The sequence below is a fragment of the Panthera pardus genome, unplaced genomic scaffold (assembly GCF_024362965.1).
Source record: "Panthera pardus isolate Hobbes unplaced genomic scaffold, ASM2436296v1 HiC_scaffold_11, whole genome shotgun sequence".
In the NCBI taxonomy this organism is placed as follows: Eukaryota; Metazoa; Chordata; class Mammalia; order Carnivora; family Felidae; genus Panthera; species Panthera pardus.
The window spans coordinates 34,638,089-34,663,563 of NW_026526666.1; the positions used below are offsets into that span (position 1 = coordinate 34,638,089).

The 25,475-nt window shown below is 35.2% G+C and overlaps 1 protein-coding gene across 5 annotated transcripts in view; it reads left to right on the top strand.

Moving 5' to 3' along the window:
- Nucleotides 1–25,475, top strand: part of COL24A1 (collagen type XXIV alpha 1 chain) — a 413,859-nt gene that overhangs the window by 295,358 nt on the left and 93,026 nt on the right. For all 5 annotated transcript variants that reach the window (XM_019414025.2, XM_019414026.2, XM_019414023.2 and 2 more), the window contains 5 exons: nt 18,800–18,853; nt 20,471–20,578; nt 23,955–24,008; nt 24,267–24,320; nt 24,976–25,032. In XM_019414025.2, coding sequence (XP_019269570.2) covers nt 18,800–18,853; nt 20,471–20,578; nt 23,955–24,008; nt 24,267–24,320; nt 24,976–25,032 — 327 coding nt within the window. The remainder of the gene's footprint in view (nt 1–18,799; nt 18,854–20,470; nt 20,579–23,954; nt 24,009–24,266; nt 24,321–24,975; nt 25,033–25,475) is intronic.

The window sequence follows — 25,475 nt, forward strand, 5'->3', positions numbered from 1 at the left end:
ATAATGGAAACTCAGATGATTTGTTTCACAATCCAAAATTATTCATATAAAAATGATTATAATACTATAATAGAATACAAAATATTAAAGAAAATACAAAATATTAAGAAAAATAAGCAAATTAGCCTGCACTGACCTTTGAAAACCTTCGTGGCTGGTGTGAGGGAGACAAGAGAGAGGAGGGTTATTGTGTAGGATGACTTTCACTATCACTAACAGAATCACTACTGTCTATTGGTTCAATTGAATCTTTTTCTTTCCATGAAACTTTAACAGGAACCTATCCAATGACCTAGAATGAAGCAAAGCATTCCTAAGCTTACTCTTGTGTGGAAAAGCAAAGGACTGTCAATAGGTCCTTTGAAGTGACAAAAAATATACTAGTACCATTTGTGCGTACCTTCCAGTGTTTTGAAAAATCACTGATTTCTGCCAAACACCACACGGCCTGTGACTGAGCATCCAAGCATGGAAGATGATCACCCACAATCCCTCAGTGACAGAGAGAAAGAACTGTTGGCTCAGTTGTTATCATGTCATGTTCAGTGTCATGATAACTCATATTTTAAGGCATCGCTCATTTATCAAGTTAAAACTTATTAGACATGTGGGCTCATTTTGCAGAACACTCGCAGAACAAGTTACAATATACGAAGCAATCCAAGATTTTACAGTATTACTTTTGTTAATCTTTTCTATAACTTTTCTGTTTTCTATTTCACTTCCTTTTTGCTCTAATCTTCATCACTTCTTCTGCTAACTTTGGCTTTAGTTTGCTCTTTTTTTCCTACTTCTTTGAGGTGTAACGTTAAGTTACTTATTTGAGATCTTTCTCCTTTTTTTAATGTAGGCTTTTATCACTGCAAACTCCCCACTTAGAACTGCTTTTGCTGCATTCCATAAATTTTGCTATGTTGTGTGTCTATTTTTGTTTGTCTAACGATTTTTTTATTTCCCTTTTGCTTTCTTCTTTCATCCATTGTTTGTTGAGGAATATGCTTTTTAATTTCTATGTATTTGTGAATTTTCCAGCTCTCTTCCTCTTGTTGATTTCTAGTTTGATACCATTGTGGTTAAAAAGATGCTTGATATAATTTCTATCTTCCTAAGTTTGTTGAGACTTACATTGTGACCTTATATATGATCTGTCCTTGAAAATATTTCATGTAGGCTTAAAAAGAATGTATATTCTGCTGCTGTTAGATGGAATAGTCTATATATGTCTGTTAGGTATATTTGGTTTATAGTGTTATTCAGATCCATTGTTGTCTTATTGATTCTCTGCCTGGATGATGTAACCATTTTAGAGAGTAGGCTATTAAAGTCTCCCAACTATTATTATGTTGCTTTGTATTTCTTCTTTTATTTCTGTTAGTATTTGCTTTATGTATTTAAAAGCTCCAATGTTTGGTGCACAAATACTTATAATTATATATTATTTATTATCATTATGTAATGACCTTCTTTTTCTCTTATGATTAGTTAGCTTACAGTCTACTTTGTCTAATGTTAGTGTAAGTATCCCTGCTTTCTCTTGGTTACCCTTGTTTCTTTTTCTTGAAGTATCTTTTTCCATTTCTTCACTCTGTCTTTGTGTGTCCTTAAAGTTTAAGTGTCACTTGCAGGCAGTATATAGGTCACTCTTGTCTTTTTATCCATGCAGCTATTCTGTATTTTTTGATTAGTGGATTTAATACATTTACAATTAAAGTAATTTTTGATAAGGTCTTCCTATTGACATTTAATTAATTGCTGACTGTTTTATAGATCATTTTTTCCTCGTTTTCTCCCTTATTGTCTCACTTCGTGATTTTATGACTTTTTTGTAGCAGTGTGACTTAATCTTTTATTAAAATTTGTGTATCGACCACACTCTTCCTTTGTGGCTTACATAAAATATCTTATAGCATCCTATTTTAAGCAGGTAACAACTGCAATAGCATACAGAAACTTTATACTTTTACTTCTTCTCCCCTCTTCACATTTCAGGTCATTAATGTTACAATTGACATCTTTTTATATTATGTATACAGTAACAAATTATTTTAGTTATTTTAGTTTAATATGTTTGTTTTTGAACTTTTTAACTAGAGTTATAAGTGATTTATGCACCATCATTACAATATTAGAGAATCTGGCTTTGAATATGTATATATATTTATATCTGTTGGTGAGTTTGACACATTCATGTTTTTATGACATTAATTATATTTTTTTATTTGAGCTTGAAAAGTGCCCTTTAGTATTTCTTGTAAGACAGTCTTAGTGGTGATGAACTCATAAGCTTTTGTTTTGGAGGAACAGTCCTTACCACATCTTCATTTCTGAAAGACAGCTTTACTGGGTATAGTATTCTTGGTTGACTTTTTTTTTCCTTTCAGTATTTTGAAGCAAATTTTTGACTTTTTACTACCTGCAGTTTCTGCTGAAAGATGTACTTATAGTCATATGGAGGCTCTCTTTTGTGACAAGTCAATTTTCTCTTGCTGCTCCCCAAATTCTCTTTGTCTTTGACTTTTTATAATTTAATTATGATGTGTCTCAAAGTAATTCTTTTTAGATGCAACTTATTTGGGATCCTTTAGGCCTCAAGAACCTGGATATCCATTTCTCTCCCCACGTTTGAGACATTTTCAGCCATTATATCTTCAAATAGACTTTCTGGTCCTTTTTCTTCTCCTTCTGGTCTCATCACAATGCACGCACGTATTATTTTACTTGATGCTATCTCATAAGTACCATAGACTTTCTTCACTTTACTTTGTTCTTTTGTTTGTTTTGCTTTTTTCATTTTACTCCTCTGGGTGACTTCAAACAACTTATTGAGTTCACTGCTACTGCTTGGTTCAGTCTACTGCTGAAGCTCTCTATTGAATTCTTTAGTTCAGTCATTGTATTGTTCATCTCTAGGATTTGTATTTTATTTATTTTTATGGTTTCTATTTCTTTGTTGAATTTCTCATTTTGTTCATGCATTGTTTTTCTAATTTTACTTGTCTGTTTGTGTGTTCTTATAGTTCTTATAGTTCACTGTACTTCTTTAAGAGGATTACTCTGAATTATTTGTCAGAAAGTCCATGGAATTCCATTACTTTCATATCAGTTATTGAAGTTTTATTAGTTTCCTTTGGTGTTGTCATGTTTACTTGATTCTTTATGATCCTTGTATCCTTGCACTGGTATCGGCACATTTGAGTAAGTAGTCTCTCTTCCAGACATTAGAGGTTCATTTTGGCAGGGAAAGTCCTTCACCAGTCTGCTTTGCTTGGGATACTGGACTGGTTAACTGCTAGAATTTGTGGTAGGTACAGCTTGCCACTGGGGTCTCCAGTTGTGCAAGGTCCCTACCCACGTTCTGAAGTTGGGGGAGGGTTGTCACTGGCTGTTCTCTGCAGCTAAGTGAGCCTGCTGTCTTGAACTTCATGTTCAAGTGAGGCCAGTGAATAGGCACCCTAGTTGGGTAGGGATGCTGATAGGGTGAGATCTTAGGCTGTATTGCCTGGCAAGGCAATGCCTCTGATTGGACTCTGTATTTAGGCAAGGTCTCATCTTGTGCATCCTAACTGGATAGTGCTACTGGCTGCACTCCATTTTCATGAGACAACAAGCATGGTTTCACAGTGGGACAGACCCACAGGCTATGTCCCAATTTTGTGCAGAGTCGCAGACTGCGCTTCATGATTACCTAGGCCACTGGCTGTGCCTCTGTGTGGCTTAAGGTCACTTGCCTGGCTTTCTGGTCAAGTGGGGCCTCCAGCTAAATCTCAGTGTTGGTTGAGGCTGGAGACTATATGCTTCATGGGTGGCATTACTCTTGAGCTCTTTTGTTGGGTGGGGCAGAAGTCTATGCTTTGTGATTGGGCAGGACCACTTGCTGGGCTTCTTGCCTATCCATGGTTGCAAGCTGTGCCTAGTAACTGGACAGGGCCATTAACTAGATTTTGCTGCTGGGTAGAGATGTTGGCTGGACTTTACAGCTGGGCAGTACTTTAAGCTGAGTTCCAAGACTGTCTGGGGCCACTGTTCAGATTCTCTGGTCATGCCCAACATTTTGACAGGGCTGCTGGTTTGGCTGCCTGTCTGAGTAGGGCTATAGTATGGATTCCACAAATGCCCAAATTCTATGGCCAGGCAATCCTGGTTGAGTGAGATGGGAGTATATGCTTAGCTGTTGGGCAAGGTTTCAGGTTTGCTTCCCTGACTACTCAGCAACATATAATGGGCTCCACAGCAAGTATGACCCTTTGGCTGGGGACCCAAATAATACAGAACACTTCAGCCAAGATCTCTGACCAGACAGAGCCACCAACTCAGCTCTGCAGATGTGCAGAATCACTGACTTGGATCTCTGCTCAGGTGCTACTGCAATCAAGAATGCAGTCCACCAAGATCTGGTGCAGGATGCTGTAATCCTTGCCTCTCTTCTCTGTCTCTATCTGATCCTTAGTAGTCAAGTCTGCAGTCTTTCCCAATGATCCCCATGAGGTGAAACCTTATTGGGCTACCTCGGAAATATTCTACAATACTGGGGGAGCTAAATGTGCATTTTGGATTTTTCTTTTCCTCACTGGAGAAACTATAAGCCAAGGGAGCCACTTGATGCAGTACTCTGCTGCTCTGAGGAAAGGACAATGCAATCAAAGTGAAATCTTTACTCTTACCTTTCTGCTTGGTCCTTCTGTATCCCTGTGATCTAGGAGAGTGCCTCAGCCTCACCCTCAGGTTCTGGGATTTTCACAATGGTGGGTCTTTTATATGGATACTAGCTACTTGGTCTTCTTCTGAGGATGGCTGAATTCAGGAATGACTTATGTGACTATCCTGACGATGTCACCTCAGCTATGGAAATTCTGTCATAAAGCATTTGAAGGGGAACATTTTGTGTTATCTCAAACTTAGTTTGATTGACTATTTCTGATTTTTATTCATCGAGCTGGCATTATTCCGGTAGAGGAATGTCCTAACTCTAGAATGCCATAAGAAGTCCTTTGCAGGCATAATTTAAACTATCAGAATCTGATATAAAATTGTAGTATTACTTCAAGGGAAATTCTAAATGTATTGGACAGATTCTCTCACCACAGAGCCAGTAGAAGATGTAAATAAATAATGAGAACAGCTTTTTTCTTGCTTAAATCCTTAATTTATGATATTTGTTACATCTTCTAGATAAGGCCTCTCTGGACATTTTGTCTTTTTACTTTACTGTCCCCTCGTCTTTATCTCACATGTTTAAACATGTGTTCTCCTCCCAAGATTATTCTCTCTTTACTTTTCTAAGTATTCTTGCCTTTGAAGATATTCTCATATCTTGGGAGTCATTACTTATGACCCTACCATAAAATGATTTCTCTTTTTGTCATACCCTAGGGGTCTTATTTAGCCTTTTAAAGATATTTCCTGCCCCTAGTAATCTCAATTACATCTCCAAGAACTAAGAAGAAGCCCTATCTAGAAGAATACAACAAATACCATAAATTAAGCACAAACTGGCTACCTTGCCATTCATATCATTTACCCATAATTATAATTCCTTTAGTATCTATTAAAATAATGCTATCTCACCTCTTCTGCAAAATAATAGATAATTATACCAATGTATTTCAAAGTGACATTTGAAGTTTGAGGATGAATCAGAAATGTCTCCTGTTTTTTAGCAATTGACAAGTTGAGTCTTTCTTCCCTCTGGTTTTACATAAGTGGTAAAGTGTCCATTTCTATTCCATCCTGCTCTCTCAGTCCTGGAAAACTATGATAGGTGCTTCACTGCAGCAAATATAAAGCACTGGGGAATCACCCCCCAATATTATCTTCAAACTATTGGTCCAGGCACTGAACAATAGAATTTCACTTACATTTTCTCACAGAATCCTTCCAATAATCCAATAGTGCTTTATTTTCCCCACTTTACAACTGAAAAATATAGACTCAGAGAAAGATAAGTATAATTGCAGATGGCAGAGCTGACTCTAGCTCCTTTATTGTCTGACTTCTATGCCTCTAAGCCACACTACTCCATGAGGTGACCAGCCTTGGGCTTATGTTTTGCCTTTTTGGGGGGTTATTGACATTTTCATCTTTTGTAGAGGACTCATCAGGGCTGGACTCACAGAGAAGCCATGTAACAAATGCTGAAAAAGTGTAATTATCTTTCTGAGAATTCTTACCAAATTATTTTTATGTAAGAAAGTCATTAACAATTAATAATACTTTAGCATGGATTTTTTTAATCACCTAGCTTACTTCCCAAGCAGAATCCTAAGTGTTGGTGGGAAGAACACAGAACTAAATAAAAGGTCTAGCCATGCCATAGGATAACAGACAGGAACCCCAGATGGGGATGATGCAGCCTGACAGCTGGTGATGGGCAGAACAGAGATGAAAAAAGAGGCTCAAAACAAGACATAGAAAAATGATAAACACAGATTTCATCTGCTTCATAATTTTTCCCAGGAATAATCTTGCCTTGTACACATCTTTGGTGCCTTTTTTAGTAACAACACATGTGTGTTTCTTTTTTATTCTTTTTGTTGTTCTCTTTGGAATTTTAAATGTCTTTCAGCTCATAAACCCAATAAAAATACCATGGCACATTTTTTTCAAAAGAATTTTATGATCCAAGGAACTATTGCTTAATCAGACAGCCTGATGTTGGATTTATTTTTCACTTTAAAAACATTCTTCCTTAGGCAATGTCACAAAGATGCTACCTATTCTTTAAAAATAAACAAGACAGTGAGAAAAAAAGAAATACAATTTATTTTTCAAGAAAAGAAATGTTCTTCTCTCTAGAAGACTGGAAAATGAGAACTAGGTTGAAAAATAAGGCAGGGGAAGCATCAGTTACAAATTCCTAAATCTAAGATTTAGACTACTTTGAGCATAATTTTAAAATGTGTATTTTATGCTTGAATTCTATGCTAAAGTATTCAGTTGCCTAAATGCATAACTCTGTATGAGAGAAGAATTTGGAAGCATCTGAGAAGAAACATCTGCCTGAGTTACGGTCTGTCATCCATTTCCTTAAAAATCTATCACTGTACTATCTAACATCTAAACAGATGTGAAGCTATGGAAGTTAAAAGTTGAATATGTAAAAATGAAATTGTCTTATTTTATCTGTTAGGACAAAACTTGGTTGGATTTCTTGAAGTGTGATTTTTTTCCCACCTGTATAGATAGAGTGGTATGATAATTAGGAATAGGGGAATATCTTGAGAAAAGATGAAGCAAAATAAAGCTAAGAAGCGTTTTTAATAGGATCTTACAAAGCAAAGTCAGAAAGATGAAAGGACTTATCATTAGTTAGAAAAGAATAATAAGGTATACATGAATCTTATTTCTGAGATAATTTCCTTGGAAACCCTAAAAAATAATAAGTTTGGAAATTTGAGGTCAGTGGCATTAAGGAGTAAAGGACTTATTTAAATCTTTATCTTCTGAATGATTTTTATGACTCTGGTCTTAGGCTTGTTTGTTCTGAACTGTTGTGTCATAAAGCAACACAGAAATAGAAAGACCTCTGCACTGACCATTATGCAAGAATTGCTCTACCACTGTCCCTACTCTACCACTAAAGAGCTGTACATTGTTGGGTGAGTCCTTCTTTGGTTTCTCAGTTTACACATTATACATGATAAAGGGGTTGGAGCTGGGCAGAGCATCCCAAGATGACTGTGTCAGGGAGGGATGCTGAATGGGCAAGAGTGTTTCTTCTATTACTATGTGAGTCAGAAAAAAATCTTTGTATGTATATCTAACATGAGATTCTGTATAGGCTTTCTTTGGAAGAAAAGGTTCTATAGCTTTAAAAAAAAAAAAGCATTAACTTAGATGCTCCAAAATTTTATTAGCTTCATAGACTGTGACTCTATAAAATGTATTTGTCCATTCATTAATTCAAGGAAAGTTTTGAGTACCTTCTATGAATCAAGAACTCTGCTAAGCAATGGAAATACCAAGGGGGAACAAGATTAGCAAGATTCCTGGTCTCAGATTTTATGATATTGTGAACACTGACAATAGACTAGATCATTGCAGATAGCAATAAATGCAATGATGGAAACAAATAGGGTGATGAAAAATAATAGCTGGTTAAGAGAATAGAAGCCTATTTCCAATAGGGCATTGAGGGAAGGATTCTCTGGACAGGGGAGGATTCAGTTGAGATCTGGAGAATGAAAAAGAACCAGTCATGCCAAGAACTTTGAGAGATCACTCAAGGCAGACGGAGTAGTAAGGGCCAATATCTGGAAGTGGGAATGGTCTAGATGTATTTGGAAAACTAAAGGGAAGCTAATTATAGCTATAGCATAGAGAATAGTGAAAAGTTTTTTGAGATGAGCTTGAAGAAATAAATAGGAAGCAGATCATGAAGGATTATTTAAATCATGGTACAAAGTTTGGTTTTTTTATGCAAAGTGTAGTAAAAAGGCATTGAAAGGTTTCAGACAGAAGAGGAACATAACCTGTGATAGGAATCACTCTATAACTCCCAAACTTTGTTTACTATATTAACATTATTGGCTGTCTCAATGAATAAAATAAATCCCAGGGGACAAAAATAGAACAAGATAAATTTGAATTACAAGAACATGCTATGTGCTAAGAAAAGTCAAAGGGAAAAATAATGATCTTTCCAACAAATGGTGTTAAAACAAGTAGATACCTGCATGCAAAAGAATAAAGTTGGACCCTTATCCTACACACAAAAATTAACTCAAAATGGATCATAGACCAAAATTTAAGAGCTAAAACTATAAATGTCTTAGAAGAAAACATACCAGTAAATCTTCATGACCTTGATTTATGCAAAGTTTTCTTAGATAGCACCAAAAGTATAAGTGACAAAAGAAAAAATAAACTGGACTTCATTAAAATTAAAAGTTTTGTGCTGGCTGGCTCAGTTGGTTGAGCATTCAATTCTTGATTTCAGCTCAGCTCTTGATCTCAAGGTTGTAAGTTCAGGCCCATGTTGGGCTCCCCATACTGGATGTAAACCCTACCTACAAAAAAAAAAAGGAAAGAAAAAAGGAGGGATGGAGGAGAGGAAGGAAGGAAGGAAGGAAGGAAGGAAAGAAAGAAGAAAAGAGAGAAAGAAAATAATTTTGTGCTTCAAAAAACACCATTAGGGCAGTGAAAAGACACCCATGAAAAGGGAGAAAATATTTGCAAATCATATATGATAAAGGACTGTATCCAAAATATGCAAAGAACTCTTCCAACTCAGTAGTAAAAAGGTAAGCCAATTTAAAAATTGAGTGAAACATTTAAACAGATGTTTCTCCAAAGAAGATATATAGTTAGCCAATAAGCAATTGAAAAGATGATCAACATTATTAGCCATTAGGAAAATTCAAATAAAACCACAACGAGATGCCACTTCACTTGACTAGGATGGTTTTAATAAAAAAAAATTAAAAATAAAAAAACCCAGAAAATATCAAATGTTGCTGAAGATGTAAATATACATTGCTGATGGGATATAAAATGGTACAGCCACTTTGTAAATCAATTTGGCATTTTCTCAAAATGATAAACATGGAGTTCCTATATGATCCACCAATTCTATTCCTAGGTATATACCCAATAGAATTGAAAGCAGAGTTCAAACAAAATTTGAATTTTGTACCTGAATATTTATAGAAGCATTTTAATGATAGCCAAAATAACATAAATGATCATTCAACTGATGATTTGTAAATGTATATTAATAAATGTAGTATATCTATGCAATGGATTATTACTTGGCAATGAAAAGAAATGATGTACTCATACATGCTACAACACTGATGGACCTTGAAAACATTATGCTTAGGGGTGCCTGGGTAGCTCAGTCCGTTAGGTGTCAGACTTGATTTCAGCTGAGGTCACGATCTCACAGTTCATGAAATTAAGCCCTACATCGGGGTCCATGCTAACAGTATGGAGCCTGCTTGGGATTCTCTCTCTTCCTCTCTCTCTGCCCCTCCCCTGCTTATACTTGTCCTCTCTCAAAATAAATAAACATTTAAAGAGAAAAGAAAAGAGAACATTATGCTAAGTGAAAGCAGCCAGTCAAAAAAGACCACATGATATATGACATGTCCCAAATAAGGCATATCTAGACAGAAAGTAGATTAGTGATTGCCTATGGCTACTAGGGATGGTGGTTGGGAGGAAATGGGAAGTGACTGCTTGTGGATACAGGGTTTCTTTTGGGAGCAATGAAAATGTTCTAAAATTGATTGTGGTGATGGTTGCACAACTCATTGAATTGTATACTTTAAACAGATTCATATATGGTATATGACTTGTATCTCAAAGTTGTTTAAAAAATAGATGTGATGTGGGGTGCCTGGGTGGCTCAGTCGGTTAAGTGTCTGACTTTGGCTCAGATCCTGATCTTGTGGTTCGTGAGTTCAAGTCCCACCTATGGGCTGTGTGCTGACAGCTCAGAGCCTGGATCCTGCTTCAGATTCTGTGTCTCCTTCTCTCTCTGCCCCTCTTCCTGCTCATGCTCTGTCTCTCTCCTTCAAAACTAAATAAACATTAAAAAATTTTTTAAATAGATGTGATGTGTTACTTTCAAGACAATACAGCTACTCTCACATATTTAAAGTAATAGGCTGGAATCTCAACTCCTTCTACTTAATGAGTAGGCTCAGCATAAAGCCAACTATTCTCTGTCAGTATATAAAAGCATTCTTATGTTAGGAATTATTGAAGAAGTTTACTAAAACATGCTCATTTAGAAAATGTTGCTATTTTTCCAGTCTGCCTTGCAAGCCTCTAAGTACACAAATGAGTTGCAGTAGGGTTGCCTTTTAAAAGCAAATGTTTTGCAGCAAGATATTTCTTATGCATTTTTAGAACAAGCACGAAAATAAACCAGCCTAATATCAGTGGAAGTTCCAACCCCATCCCACATCCCCCCCCTAATCCATGTCCGCCCCTCCACCCCACAAAAAGAAGAAGCAACCTGTCTTTGAAGAGAAAAAAGATGTGGACAAAAGAACCAGGAGAAATCTTTCCGATTATAATGACAAAAGAAAATGCAATAGCAATCCCCTTTTTCACATATAATGTGTTCTTCAAATGTACAAAGGTTTACTGTGCAAAATGTTCCTAGTAGATCCATATGGTACATTTCTTAGAAACAAAAAGGTAGTATAAAAATGTCTCACTACTCTTCACCTTTTGTTCATAAACTTTGGCTTTACTACCAACTTTAGTACATGTTTTTTAAGATGTTATTTCTTTACAAATGAATACCAAGTAGTCTAGGTTACTGATTAAGGCTAAATATTTTCAATTTGGGGCATGCATTCTATTATTCATTTGTTTATTAAATATTTATTAATCATCAGTTATATGCCAGGCACAGTTCTGGGTACTAATGTTACAGCAATAAACAAAACAGACAAGGTCCCTGCTGTCCTGGAACTTAACACTGCGGTGTGGGAAGGAAACGTGAACAAGAATGGTAATTTCTGAGAGTGATAAGTGCTGTGAGGAAAAGAAAACATGGTAATGAGATAAAGAGTGACTAGGTAATAGACCACTTTAAATTGGGGTGGTCACAGAAGGACTACCTAGGGTTACATTGAACCAGATGTCTAAGGATAAGAGGCAGCCAGTCATGTAAATATCTAAGTAAAAGCTTTCTAGGTAGAGGGGACATTTAAATGCAAATGCTCTAAGGCAGAAAGGGCATTTATTAGATGCACTATTAGAAAGGGGCCAGATGGGGTGGGCGTGGCGGGGGGGGGAGGGAATGGCCAAGTAATTGGAATGTAGTGAGTAACTTGAAAACATAACATCAGAGAAATAAAAGCAGCCAGATCATATAGAGGACTACAGACCATAATAAGAGATTTGGAGATGATTCTGATTTCAATGAGCAGCCATTTGGAAGGTTTTAAACAGGTCAAGGGGCTTGAATTGTTATTTCACTAAATGTTAATTTAGTGATCATTTGGGGAATTTTGAAGAAATAGACTATGAGGGTAAAAGTGGACTTAGAAGGCCGTGGCAGTAGTGTAGACGAAAAGTAGTATGGTTGGGAATGTAAGGGGCAATAGAGATAGGGGATAGTGATCCCATTTAAGACATATTTTGGAGATACAGCTGACTGTAATCACTCATTGTTTGGATGTTGAGAAAGAGGGAAAAAATAATGAAGAATAAATCCTGGTTTTTAGCTGGAGCAACTGAACTGGTGATCATATCATTAAATATATTACAGACCTACAAATTGGTATTTACATATGTGGATATATGTGATTTCATTATTTTTGGTTTATTTGGTTTTCCTCACAAGCTCTAACTTACTGATTAGTGAGGAATGGTTGGAGGCTTGGGGGCAAAAGAAAATTTTAAACCCAACTCAGTTGAAAGCTTAAACAATTTGTTCCTATAAATTAGTAGTCTCTGTAGGTAATGCTCAGACTCTTACAATGTTGCTTCTCAAATTTATCAGCTCTTGACCTCCCTCTTTTGCTCCTTTCCATTAGAGAGTCTGAGTGTCTGGTGATGGTAAGGATGTGGAGGCTTTGGATCTAGGTGCAGGTGTTTAAGATAGGGACCTAGTAATGTCCCTTGTCAGTTTGCTTACTGCCTACCCTGCTGGCCTCTGATGATGATGTCTGCAGCTAGTAATTTTCATTTCCTTTCTGGGAGAGGTTCCCTCTAATCAGCTTCCACTAATCTGCAGATCCCTCTCAAGTCTTCTGGATTCTCATTCAGCTCTAGCCCAGGAAGTCTGCTCATCAGCCGTTATGACAGAGCCATGTCTTTCTAGAGTAATGACCACTCCCCCACCACACACATACACAAGCTCCCCAGGTATTTCTAAGTTGCCACCTACATCATATAGGAATCAAGGAGTAGGTTAGGAAAATTTAGCAAATGTTCGTCATTTTGATTTTCCTGAGCATCCAAAGTGATATGGCCATAAACCAAGTGCTATCAAGAGAGAAGGTACCTTTCCTGCATCCTGAAGAGGTAGTGGGGAACAAGAGTCTCACTTTGCCAAAACTCAGAAAGAGGAAAATCTGAACATCTAGGTCTCTCCCTCCCTTTTTGCGCTCCTGTATTCTCCTGGAGCCAAAAGAAAAACAACAACAACCTGGCTTTCTCTCTATTTCTCCTATGTCATATTCTCATCCTTTTATCACCTAGTAAAAAGCCTTAGAGTTCTATTTGCAGTAGTTGGAAAGTGCGTCTTCTGTATAATATAGGACAGCTCTGTATGCTGGGTGCTCCAAGGTCAACTTGTGAATTATTAAAGTTGGAAACAAAGAAAACAGAAAAATTTTCTTAATACATATAACCCTTGGACATATGACCCCCTCAAGCTATGAATAGGGTAAAGTCCATATATTCAAAAAGGCAAAATTGAAAAGCAATTTTGATAATTTTCAAAATACTGCCACATTATAGCAGAGTTGGAGAAGACAGGGAAGAGACAAGATTTAGGGATTTGAGGGGATAATTCAAGCGTTCAGTTTGGGGCACATAAAGTTTGAAATCCCTATTAGAAATTCAAAAAGATGTCAGTAGGTAGGATAACCAGAAGGTCAATGATACAGTCAGGACAGGTGACATAATTTTACGAATCATTAGAATATAAGGAGGTGTGGGGCACCTGGGTGGCTCAGTCGATTAAGCGTCCGACTTCAGCTCAGGTCACGATCTCGCAGTCTGTGAGTTCGAGCCCCGCGTCGGGCTGTGGGCTGATGGCTCAGAGCCTGGAGCCTGCTTCCTATTCTGTGTCTCCCTCTCTCTCTGCCCCTCCCCCGTTCATGCTCTGTCTCTCTCTGTCTCAAAAATAAATAAAACGTTAAAAAAAAAATTAAAAAAAAAAAAAGAATATAAGGAGGTGTTATATAAGGAAGCCGAAAATTCAGGAAGCATGCTGCCATATAAACAAAACCTTAAAATTTTTCAAGAATGAAAAAAGGTTGAGATAAAATGAGCCATTGGATTATTGGATTTAGCTATATGAAGGTTACATGGTGACCTGAAAGGGAAGCAATTTCAGAGCTGTGGTAAGAACAAAAGCCCAAATGAAGAGGGAATGAGAAGTAAGAAAATAGTGACAATGAGCATAAACAGATCTTTCAAAAAGTTCTGCTGTCATGGGGAAGTAAAGATTGAACTAGAAAAGTACATGAGACATTGAATGAGTGAATAGAAAGGAAGGGAGGGAGGGACACGAGGTCAAGGAAGGGTTTTGTTTTTGTTTTTTAATGAGTGCTATCTAGCTTATTTAATTGCTGTCGGAAATGATGTAGTCAAGAGGAAAAAATTGATAGTGCAATTGTTAAGAGAAGGCCATGAAGGGAACATGGGCTTTAGATACAAGTGAGGCACTGGCTTCAGACAAGCAACAGGGAAACTTCTTCCTTTGTAAGAGAAGGGAGGCGGAATACGTGTGTGCATAAGGAGGTATGTCGGTAGATCGGGTGTGGGAAAGAGGAGGTGGCTCTTGTTTGATTGCTACTCTGTCTCAGTGCAGTATAAAGCAAGGTCATTCACTTGACACTGAGGCGAAAATGGAAGTTTGAAGAATGTGTAAGTCCTCTTGCAGACTAATGACAAATTTCTCAATTATACACGTTTGTGAGAGGCTTATCACTTTTATTTTTACATTCTCCGCAAGTTTTTGTTGGTATTTAAATATATAAACACTGGGGCGCCTGGGTGGCTCAGTCGGTTAAGCGTCCGACTTCAGCCAGGTCACGATCTCACGGTCCATGAGTTCGCGCCCCGCGTCAGGCTCTGGGCTGATGGCTCGGAGCCTGGAGCCTGTTTCCGATTCTGTGTCTCCCTCTCTCTCTGACCCTCCCCCGTTCATGCTCTGCCTCTCTCTGTCCCAAAAATAAATAAAAAACGTTGAAAAAAAAATTTTTTTTTAAATAAATAAATATATAAACACTTACAGCGATGTCTAAACTGCATGGTGGTTGGCAGGTAACATTGCCATGCAGTAGTGTTGGCCGACACCTGAATAGTTGGATTCATTGCACCTCATTGTGAGGTGCTGATATAAGAGGTCAGTGAATTCCCTCTTGTACAAGTATTGCAACAAAGGCCTCACATTTTTTAAAACTATACATTTAAGTCACATATTTACAAATTAAAGAATTAAAAATATGATCTCAATAAATGAAACAAAAGCATTTAGTAAAATATAATATCCACGTTGACTATCATACTTAATGGTGAAACTTCAAAGAATGAGCAAAGATCACCACTATTCACCATTTCTATTCAACATTTACTCAGAAACCCAGCCAGTATGGTACAAGAGAAATAATCTACAGACAAATTATTAGAATTAAGGAGATTTTAGCAAGATGCTAAATATAAGAATATACAAAAATAGATTCCATTCTTCTTCACCAGCCACAAGCAGTTTAGAAAACGTTAAATAATATTTACTGGGGGCGCCTGAGTGGCTCAGTAGGTTGAGCATCCGATTCTTAATTTCAGCTCATGTCATGATCTCACAGTTCATGGGATTGAGCCCTGTATTGGGCTCTGCACTGACAGCACGGAGCCTGTTTGGGATTCTCTCTCCCTTTCTCTCTGCCCCTCCCCTGCTTGCTCTCTCCCTCTCTCTCAATAAATAAATAAACAAAAAAAAAAACAACCCTATTTATAATACAATCATCAACAAAATTAAACAACTAGAAATAAATCTAACAAAATATTTGCAGATTTTTGTCAAAAAAAAATATGTTTATTAACAAAGACCTAAATAAATGGAGAGATATTTTATATTCATGGATAGGAGGACTCAATATCAAAAAATTATCAATTGTCCCCTAAATTAGTCTATAAATTCAATACAATTTTAGTCAAAATCCCTATAAGACTTTTTTTATAGGACCTGATTAATGAAAAGTGATTTTAAAATTCATATGAAAGAACAAAGGACCAATATCAAAACAATTTTCAAGAACAAATTACAAGGGTTGGGGCAGAGTGGTGTGTGGAAGGGAGAACTTGCCCTACCTGATACCGTAACTTATGATTGAAGCTAGAGTAATTTAATCAGTGTCATGTTCATTCACAGAAGACAAAGAGACCAATGGAAATAGAAGGTAACCTTGACTCAGAGCTTAGTATATTTTGAAACATGAAGTTTGATACATTGATCACAGATTGCAAATCATTAAGGAAGGGATGAAATATTCAATAAATGGTACTGGCCCAATTGGTTATCCAAATGGAAAACAAAATAAAATAAAACCACTCCTTCAAACCAGTGCACACACGCATGCAAAAGAATGAAATTCCAATTAAAGGCCTAATTGTGAAAATCAAAATGTTAAACATGAGAACATTTACAAGAACATTTTATGACCTCATGGAGGGAGGGGAAGCAATCAGGATCTCCTAAACACTGAAAAGAAGTAAGACAAGAAGAAAATACTGATGAATATGACCATGTTAAAATCACAAACTTATGTTAATCAGAAGTTATATTAAACAAAGTGAAAAAATATGCTGCAGGCTGAGAAGAGATCTGTGTTATATAGAATGAGCAAAATACAGGTATCAGGAATATATGTAAAAACTTTTATGGATAACTCAGTAAGTCCAGCTCAGGGGAATATTGAACAGAATCACATATAGATGTGAAATAACGGTGTGAATAGATAATCATTCCTCCTTAATAATCAGAAATATGTAAATTGAAAACACAAATAAAATATCATTTACCACAATGAAATGGACATATTTGAAGTCTGATAGTACCAAGCTTTACAGAAGATTTGAAGTAATTGGACTCTGAAACATTGCTATGGGAATGGAAATTGACAAAACTACTTTGGAGAATAATTTTACATTCTCTTGTATACCTAAAGATGTACATATTCTACAACCCAGCAGTTTAACTTCCGGGACTATTCCATAAAAACAAAAACAAAACAAAACAACCACCTTTAACATGGCACATAGATGAGTTCACAAGCATTATCTGTAACAGGACAAAAAAAAAAAAAAAAAAAAAAAAAAAACACCAAAAATTCATCAGTAAGAAAGTGGTTAAATCAGCTGTGGTTTGATAAGAAAATAGAATCCCGTAGGATGAAAAACAGAAAGTGAGTAGATTAAAGACACTGATTAATTTCAAAAGCAAAATGTGTGTTAAAAAAGTTTCCAAAGAATGCATTAAGTATGCTTATTTAAAGTTTGAAAAGATGCAACATTACCACATACTGCTTGGAGATACATACAAATGGAGTAACGGTATAAAGAAATGCTTGGGAATGATAAATTGAGGAAAATGGTTGCACCGGAGTGAGGGGAGAGGGTAATGTGTTTGGAAAGGTATGTGTGCATATGGGACTTCAATTACATATGTATCTTCTCTTTCTTACAGTGGGTGGTGGGTGCATGGGTATTTATTGTACCTTCTAATATCTTTTTATATACATTCAAATGTTATATAATACACTTGAAAAAGGCAGCAGACGTTAGTGAGAACTAACACTGAGCTAAATTCTTCAGTTTAAAGTCCGGTTCGTTTTAGCTTTACATGCACTATCTCATTTAATCTTAATAACTCTTTGAAGAGGCATTGTTGTACTTCTTTTATAGAACAGGAAACTGAGGCCTTTAGAAGTTAAACAATCTACCTATGGTCATATTGCTGTGAGGTGACAGAGCCAGACTATGAAACTAGCAGTCTGACTTTTAAAAGCTCACACCATTACCCTCTAATGAAAGTTAATCTGCCTCTTTTTAAAAGTCCACATTAACCACAAAGAAATCTCAGGTTAGTGCAACTATCATTTTGACCTCTGGATGCAGCTAGAACTACAGCAATAGAACTTAACCATTTTGGCTTCTAAATTCAGTGACTTTCTGAGGCTAGAAGAGCATTTACTGAGGAGCATAGGGCATGAGTCACTTCCTTAGGTATCTGTTTATTCGTTCAACAAATATTTATCAAGAGCCTCCATAGCACAGTGGTAAACCACAATTTATTTCTTGTCTACATCATTTTTGCAGTTTGCCAAGCTTTGGGACACAAATTTGAGGTTTCCATTTTCATTTCCAAACTAATGCAAGGAGTGCTGTGATTAATTGTTGGCCGTTTCAGAACTTGCACCCTGGCTTACTGTGGATCTCGTTTAAGCCTAATTACTGTTGACCTGCAAATTCACATGACATCTAAAATATTTTAGCCAATTTTACACACACAAAAAAGTATGTATTGAAAACTTTCAGTCTACTTTGTCTGAATAAAATACAGATTAAAATGAAAATACTGTTTTAAAGTTGAATATGACTACTTCTTTTTTCTCCATCTATTTCCCTCTCTCCTTTTTTCCACAGACCAAAGAAAACCTCCTTAATCTACTACTCCAATAAGATCTTGAGATTCTTCTTCACCATGTTTTATATATATATTTTATAATCCTATACATTCAACAAGATGTTGAACCCACAGTAGTAGCTCATAGAACTGCTAAAATTAAAATGGATGCATTGGGTTTAGTTTAATTACAGTCTCACTAATTAAAATGGTGATGAAACCAGATAATTTTCTTCCTATAATAAAGAACAATTTAATTTTGTCTATCTTGACCAGTTTGTATATGTAAATTTTACTCATTAGTAACAGACCACTAAATCATCATGACCTATTTTTAGATAATTATGCAAACACAATATTGTTGAAAAGTAACCCTCATTTTTACATAATGTTCAATTCAGTGATTATGTGATGTAAGTATTTAAATATGCCATCTAGTCCTTTATTTAACAATTTATTTTCTTTTTTATATTGGACATTCAGGGATCTGAAGGAATTGTGGGAATTCCAGGGCAAAGAGGTCGCCCAGGCAAAAAGGTAATTTTTTTTTACATCTTTTTAAGGCTTCCTTGCTTCTGATGTGCTCCGAGCTCCATAGAATGCTGTGATATTTTTATTTGCATGAGATATATGGTAATAAAGAAATATAAATTTGGTTTTAAAAGGCACATTTATATAAATTAATATTTAACTCTACTTAGGAGTATTTATCGCCTTGATTATTTGAAGGCAACTGTCCCACTCTGTAGTTTCTGTGAAGATATTTGCCTTTTCTTCTCCTGTTTGCCAAAAATTCTTCAGTAGACTTTGGGCAGGAAAAGAGAGAAAAGGAAAATACTACACCATTTGTGTATTAGTAACAACTTTAGTAAAACGTTTAGGGGAAAAGATTATGATTGAGATTGTTTCTGGGTTTATTAGTACTATGTTTATCTAAATTGAAAAGGTTAATTATTTTATCTTTCCCATATATTGACTTAGAAACACACATCCAGAATATGGTTTATATGTTTCTTTTATATCTTACTAAAATGAAAATGTATAAAGTTCTGGAACATTATAATGAAAAATTCATCTCTGTATGGGGCCAATAATTTGTTCAAGTATGATTTTCTTATTCAAATACAACAGTTCTGAATATATGACTATAATTAGCTTCAAATCACACCATATCTAGTTCCCAAAGTCTAATTTTATCATTTTTACTAACATACACCCAGCCTATCTTTGTCATAATGTAGAGACAGGATTAGTTAGAATAAGAAGTAAGGAAAAATGAATGAGGTGAATTTTAGTAGCCATTCTTACCCATGAAAATAACCCCAATACTGAAGTCTCTTTTCATCATATTTGATGTTATATCTAAAATCAACATTAGAAGTGGGACAGTATAATTCTTTACAGTAGCCTGCATCCCTGGGAATTATTATGAATACCAAAAACTTCCTTCCTGACTATGATCACAGTCTAGTTTTTCTTTGTATCTACTTTATTGTCTACAGCAGAACAGATTGGTTCCCACTTTCAGAAAATGAATTATAGCACTTAAAGTTGTTTAAAAGCAGCCATATTTTGGTGGTAGAGAATGATCAGTCAGCTTGACAGAAAACAGAAGATAACTAGTTTTCAGAAGGATGTTAAATGATACAAATATGTTATGGATTTTTAAAGGAAGACTCCAAGCCACTGAATATACAGAAACATACACTGGAAACTGTATACATTAAATAGATCTTTGTGAGATTGAAATTGTGTATAGAAGCAGGTTTCTTATACAGTCTATGTTTTCTCATGATAACAAGAAATACATGCCTGCATGCATACATACCTAACAAATTCAAAATTAAAAAATTGGTTATTGGTAATTCAACATGAACACCAGATCTCCCCTGCTTATTTGGCCAAAATTATTTTTTTTAATGTTCTTTCTCCTAAATTACTTTCAGTTATATCTTTCAGATAACCTAGGTGGTGATGGTATGTTATTATTGTCAGTGGCAGTCTCTACCACCAGCTAGGTAAACCCAAGTTACTATTTACGGAATTTTGCTTACAGACTATCCTCCGGTGTCATTCAGGTATATGATATAGTTAATTCATCTAGGTAAAAATTTGTTTTTTCCCACTTTTCTCTCTTACTAACGACATCCACAGGGTGAAAAAGGACAAATAGGGCCCACCGGAGAAATTGGAAGCAGAGGTGCTCCCGGACAAATTGGGGAAAGTGGTCCTAAGGGTGCCAGAGGAACGAGAGGTGCTGTGGTTAGTATTTGATTTATTTCCAGACCTGAGTTCACTGTGGATGGAAAAGAAATGTATCCATGTCCTTAAAGTTTCATCCCTTGATTAATTTTACAGAGAAAGCAATAGTTCCATTGAAAATAATCTACCTCCATGAGCTGTGGAGAATTGTAAGCATTCCACAGTACTTAAATGGCTTAGTGGTTTCTGGACATGAAAAAGGGAAAGGGGAAAAAACTCAAAATGGAAATAAAATGTGAAATGAAGTTTTAAAAACTCAGATTATAACTCTTAACCTAAGTGGGAAAGTTTATATGACTTGCACTTAAAATAAGAATTTAATATCTGTATGAAACTATGCTGTCAGGATTGGCATATTGCTTTTGAAAATTAGATTTACTTAAAAATGATTTTTCTTTATAAGCTTGGACTCTACATCCTCATGGAGATTTTTTTTTAAACCAGCTCTGATCAATATCTGTAACATCTAATAATATTTAATCTTTTGCATGAACTTTATATAATGTTGGAAACAAGGGTAGCATAAATACTTCTGAACCTATAATAGCAAAATTTTATTGCTAATATATTTGGACCTGTTTAGAAAGTCACAGCATGAGAGATGCAGAGTATTTGAATTATTAAACTTAGTGTTTTCACTATTTCATAAGCTTATCTACAAAATGCATGTGTATTTCCTAGTCTCCATTAAATGTCACAAATGCTAGACTTTTCACCAAAGCCTTCTTGAGAGCATTGTATAATTCATCAGTTGTCTGAGGAAAGTTTATCTCAGGCTCATTTGACATACTCATCTTACCACTTCAGGTCTTTCTTCCTTTGATTTAAATTACTAATATTTTTCTGATTTGGGCTTGTATGTTACAAAACTTTATTTAATATGATTAATTTTTAACAAACATGGAAACTAATCCAGAGTATTGCCTTCAAAGTAGGTTCCTACTTTGGATTTTGTCTAAAGAGAATATTCACTTTAAAAATATTGACACATGTTCTCCAACTGCCTCCCCAAAAGGTTTCATCCAATATACACTCCCACCACCAATACTTCATGTTAACCCTTTTGATGTCTGACAATCTGATAAATGAGAACATGTGTCTCATTTTCTTTCTGTTTATATCTCCCCGATTACAATTAAGTGATTTTTTTTTTCTGGAAATTGCCTTTACATATTCACTTTACATGATTTACATTAGATTGCTGTCTTTTTCTTATTAAACTGTAATAACTCCTTATATATTTTAGATTTTATATATATATATATATATATATATATATATATATATATATGATGTTTATTTAGTTTTGAGAGAGAGAGAGACAGAGACAGAGAGAGACAGAGCATGATGGGGGAGGGGCAGAGAAAGAGGGAGACACAGAATCCAAAGCAGGCTCCAGGCTCCACGCTGTCAGCACAGAGCCCAATGCAGGGCTTGAACTCACAAGTCGTGAGATCATGACCTGAGCCCAAGTCAGACACTTAACCAACTGAGCCACCCAGGCGTCCCTTAGATAATATATTTTTGTTAAATTTGTTACAAAATGTATTATAAATACAATTTCTCTGTCATTTAACATTTAGTGTTATTTGTTTGATATCTTTTTGCTGGAGATTTTAATTATTATATACTCAAATTTGTCACTCCTTTACTTTACAGGTTTTATTTCTTCATTAGAAATGCCTTCCCTACCTAAAGTATATAAAAATACTCTTCCATATCCTTCTTCTAATTCTTTTATAGCTTTATTTTTATTCCTAACTCATATGAAGTTTATTATTTTGCTGTGAAATAAGTTGTAAAGAACTTGATTTTCTTTTTTCCAAGTAGATTTTCAGTTGTTTCAAAATCATTTAATAAATAGTCACTCTGTATCCCACTAAATTAAACTCTCAAATATTTATTGACCTGTTTTCATTCTCTCTGTTTTCTTCTGTCAATCTGTTAGCCTATTTTTGGGTTCAGTACCACACTATTTAATTGTTATATTATTATAGTACTTTTGAGAAGAGCAAGTATTCCATAATTCATTTTTCTGAAAAGTTCAGCTCTTACTTTAATTCTCTCTTCCATGTGAACTTTAAAATCAGCTCTTCATGTTCCTTTAACATTGAATCTTTCAGTAGAGAAGGAGTATAAGTCTTTCTATTTACTTACATCATCTTATATGTCCTTTAATAAAGTTTTGTTATTTCCTTTATTCTGTTCTTACCTCTATCCTGTTAGATTTATTGTTGGTTTCTTATGGACTTTATGATTTATGATGCCATCTTTTTTTCCATTATATCTTTTTATTGGTGCTATATAAGAAATCTACTTACTTTTATGTTTTAACTTTATATCCACTTAAATGATAGGTGGTTCTCATAGGTTCTTTGGGTAAATAATCATATTTAGAGCTTCTGGTTAATCTGATATTTGGTTAGGCATGAACCTATTCTGTGCCTTAATTTTCTCCTCTCCTATTTAGTTTCAAACTTAAATAGGAGAATTGGTGTGGAAATTTTTGGTAGTATGAAAGGTAAGACATTTTTAGGATTATTATTTTTGCTCTTTTTAGTTGTCTGAGTCACATTTTCAGTACTTTAGAGGCATTTATGAATAACCCTTATATAGTATCCTCATCTGCAAAATATTGATAATAAGAGCAATAACAGAGTGATTATCACACATAAGTTGCCAACTATTTCTACTTTAACAACTTTGACCAGAGCTGAAACTTTTCTTCATCAAAGCATCTGAAACTATCAATGAGTATGGAGTTCTCCATGATCCCATCATGATAATATCAAAAACTTTCAGGCTATACTCTAATATTCAGTGAGGCACATCTACCATAAACTTGGACCAGATATAAGGGCACCTGGCTGACTCATTTGGTTAAGCGTCTGACTTCAGCTTAGGTCATGATCTCATGGTTTGTGATTTCAGGCTCTGCACCGGGCTCTGTGCTCAGAGCCTGGAACCTGCTTCAGATTCTGTGTCTCCCTCTCTCTCTCTCTGCCCTTCCCCTGTCCTCTCTCTCTCTCTCAAAAATAAGTAAACATTAAAAATATATATATACTATAAACTTTGAGAGATACACATTACATTTCCAAGAACTTGCTGAAAACCTATAGGGTTCTGACAACTGAAAGTATTTTTCTTAATATGATTAAGAATATTTATACCAGAAGTAAACTGAAGAGACATTTTTTTTTTGGTGGGACTTTTGTAGTTCAGAAGAACAATAAGAGAAGTTAGAATGTTATTTCTTGTTTTCCCATTTCAGACTAAGTAAAATGTTCAGAAATTCTAAATTTTAAGTAATCAGAGTACAAGTGTAATGGTTCAAGCAGTTGGCTATTTTCTCTCTAATATTTACTTTGCTTTTTAGGGACATTTAGGATTGATGGGACCTGATGGAGAACCAGGAATTCCAGGATATAGGGTAATCATTTCTAATTGGAAATTAAAATGTGTGTATTTGCATGAAAATGGTTATATAAAGATGTCATTCCAATTAAGCAGATTAAGATGAAATCTCACCAATAAACCTTGCTACTGCATTTAGGCTTCATCCCCCTAGAGAATGAATCTTGTTTTTCTTTCAGAATAGTGCAGTATCTAATGGCATGTCCTTGGTGGTATTAGGTAGAAACATGCACAAATGATACAGAGAATGTCTACTTTCTTGTCCTTTTGTTAGGGCCACCAGGGCCAGCCAGGCCTTTCTGGGCTGCCAGGACCTAAAGGAGAAAAGGTATGTGTATATATTGACTTTGCAATCCTAAAGTTAAATATTTAATTTTTGTGTTCTTTCTGAAAGTGTGCATGGAAACATTTTCAAAGAATAAAAGAAAACACTTTTCAATTTGGGAAGTATTGCAAATTCTAGAAGGTAAATAACAAGAGATGAAAATTTAAGTCATTAAAATGTCTTCAATAGACTGTTTCAAGATATTCATTAAATAATATATGGTAAAGTACTTTGTAATCTATAAAGCTTTGTAAACTTAAAATTAATTACTTGTTGAAACAGATTGTGAGACTCTAGATTAAATGACCAGTATGTTTATAGTGAAATTTATAGTAAAATTTATAGTAAAATTGTTCTGGGTTAAGAATAACTATAATAATACTACTCTTAATTTGCAAGATCACTGGAAACCTGAAACTTTGAACAAATTCCTAAACTGCTTTGTATGTAATTAAAGCTGATAGACACTTCTGAGAACCATATAGGAATTACAACTGTATAAATTATCCTGTGCTAAGTTTTGTAGGTAAAGTTTTCCATTTAAAAAAGATAAAGCCAGATTGTAGGTGTCATAACATATTAGACAATGATAAGCTACATATTTCAAAGTTTATTTTATTAATTTGATTTTGTTTGTAAATAATTATCTTCATTATAGGGTTATCCAGGAGAAGATAGCACAGTGCTAGGACCACCTGGGCCTCGAGGTGAACCAGTAGGTCTTTTTCTAAAATTATTTTGATGTTTCAAGATAAAATGCAATGAATATAATAGATTCATATGACCAATCACATCTTTTCAGGGAGTCTTATTCTGTTAGTTTCATAACATGGTTTTGTAGGCACATACTATTTATAGTTGTATTATCTAAATGTAAAATCTATTTATATCCAAGTCAAGATCCTTAGCATAATATATAGTTTAATTACGGTGACTTTCCAAATCTAACTTTCAGCATGAAATGCACTATAACAACCTTTTGCAGAGATTATCAAAATACTATACTCTAGATATTTTAGGGCAGACATTTCTTCAATCATCAAATTCATGGGGCGCCTGGGTGGCTCAGTTGGTTAAGCATCTGACTTTGGCTCAGGTCTTGATCTCATAGTCCATGGATCTGAGTCCTGCATTAGGTTTTGTGCTAACAGCTTAGAG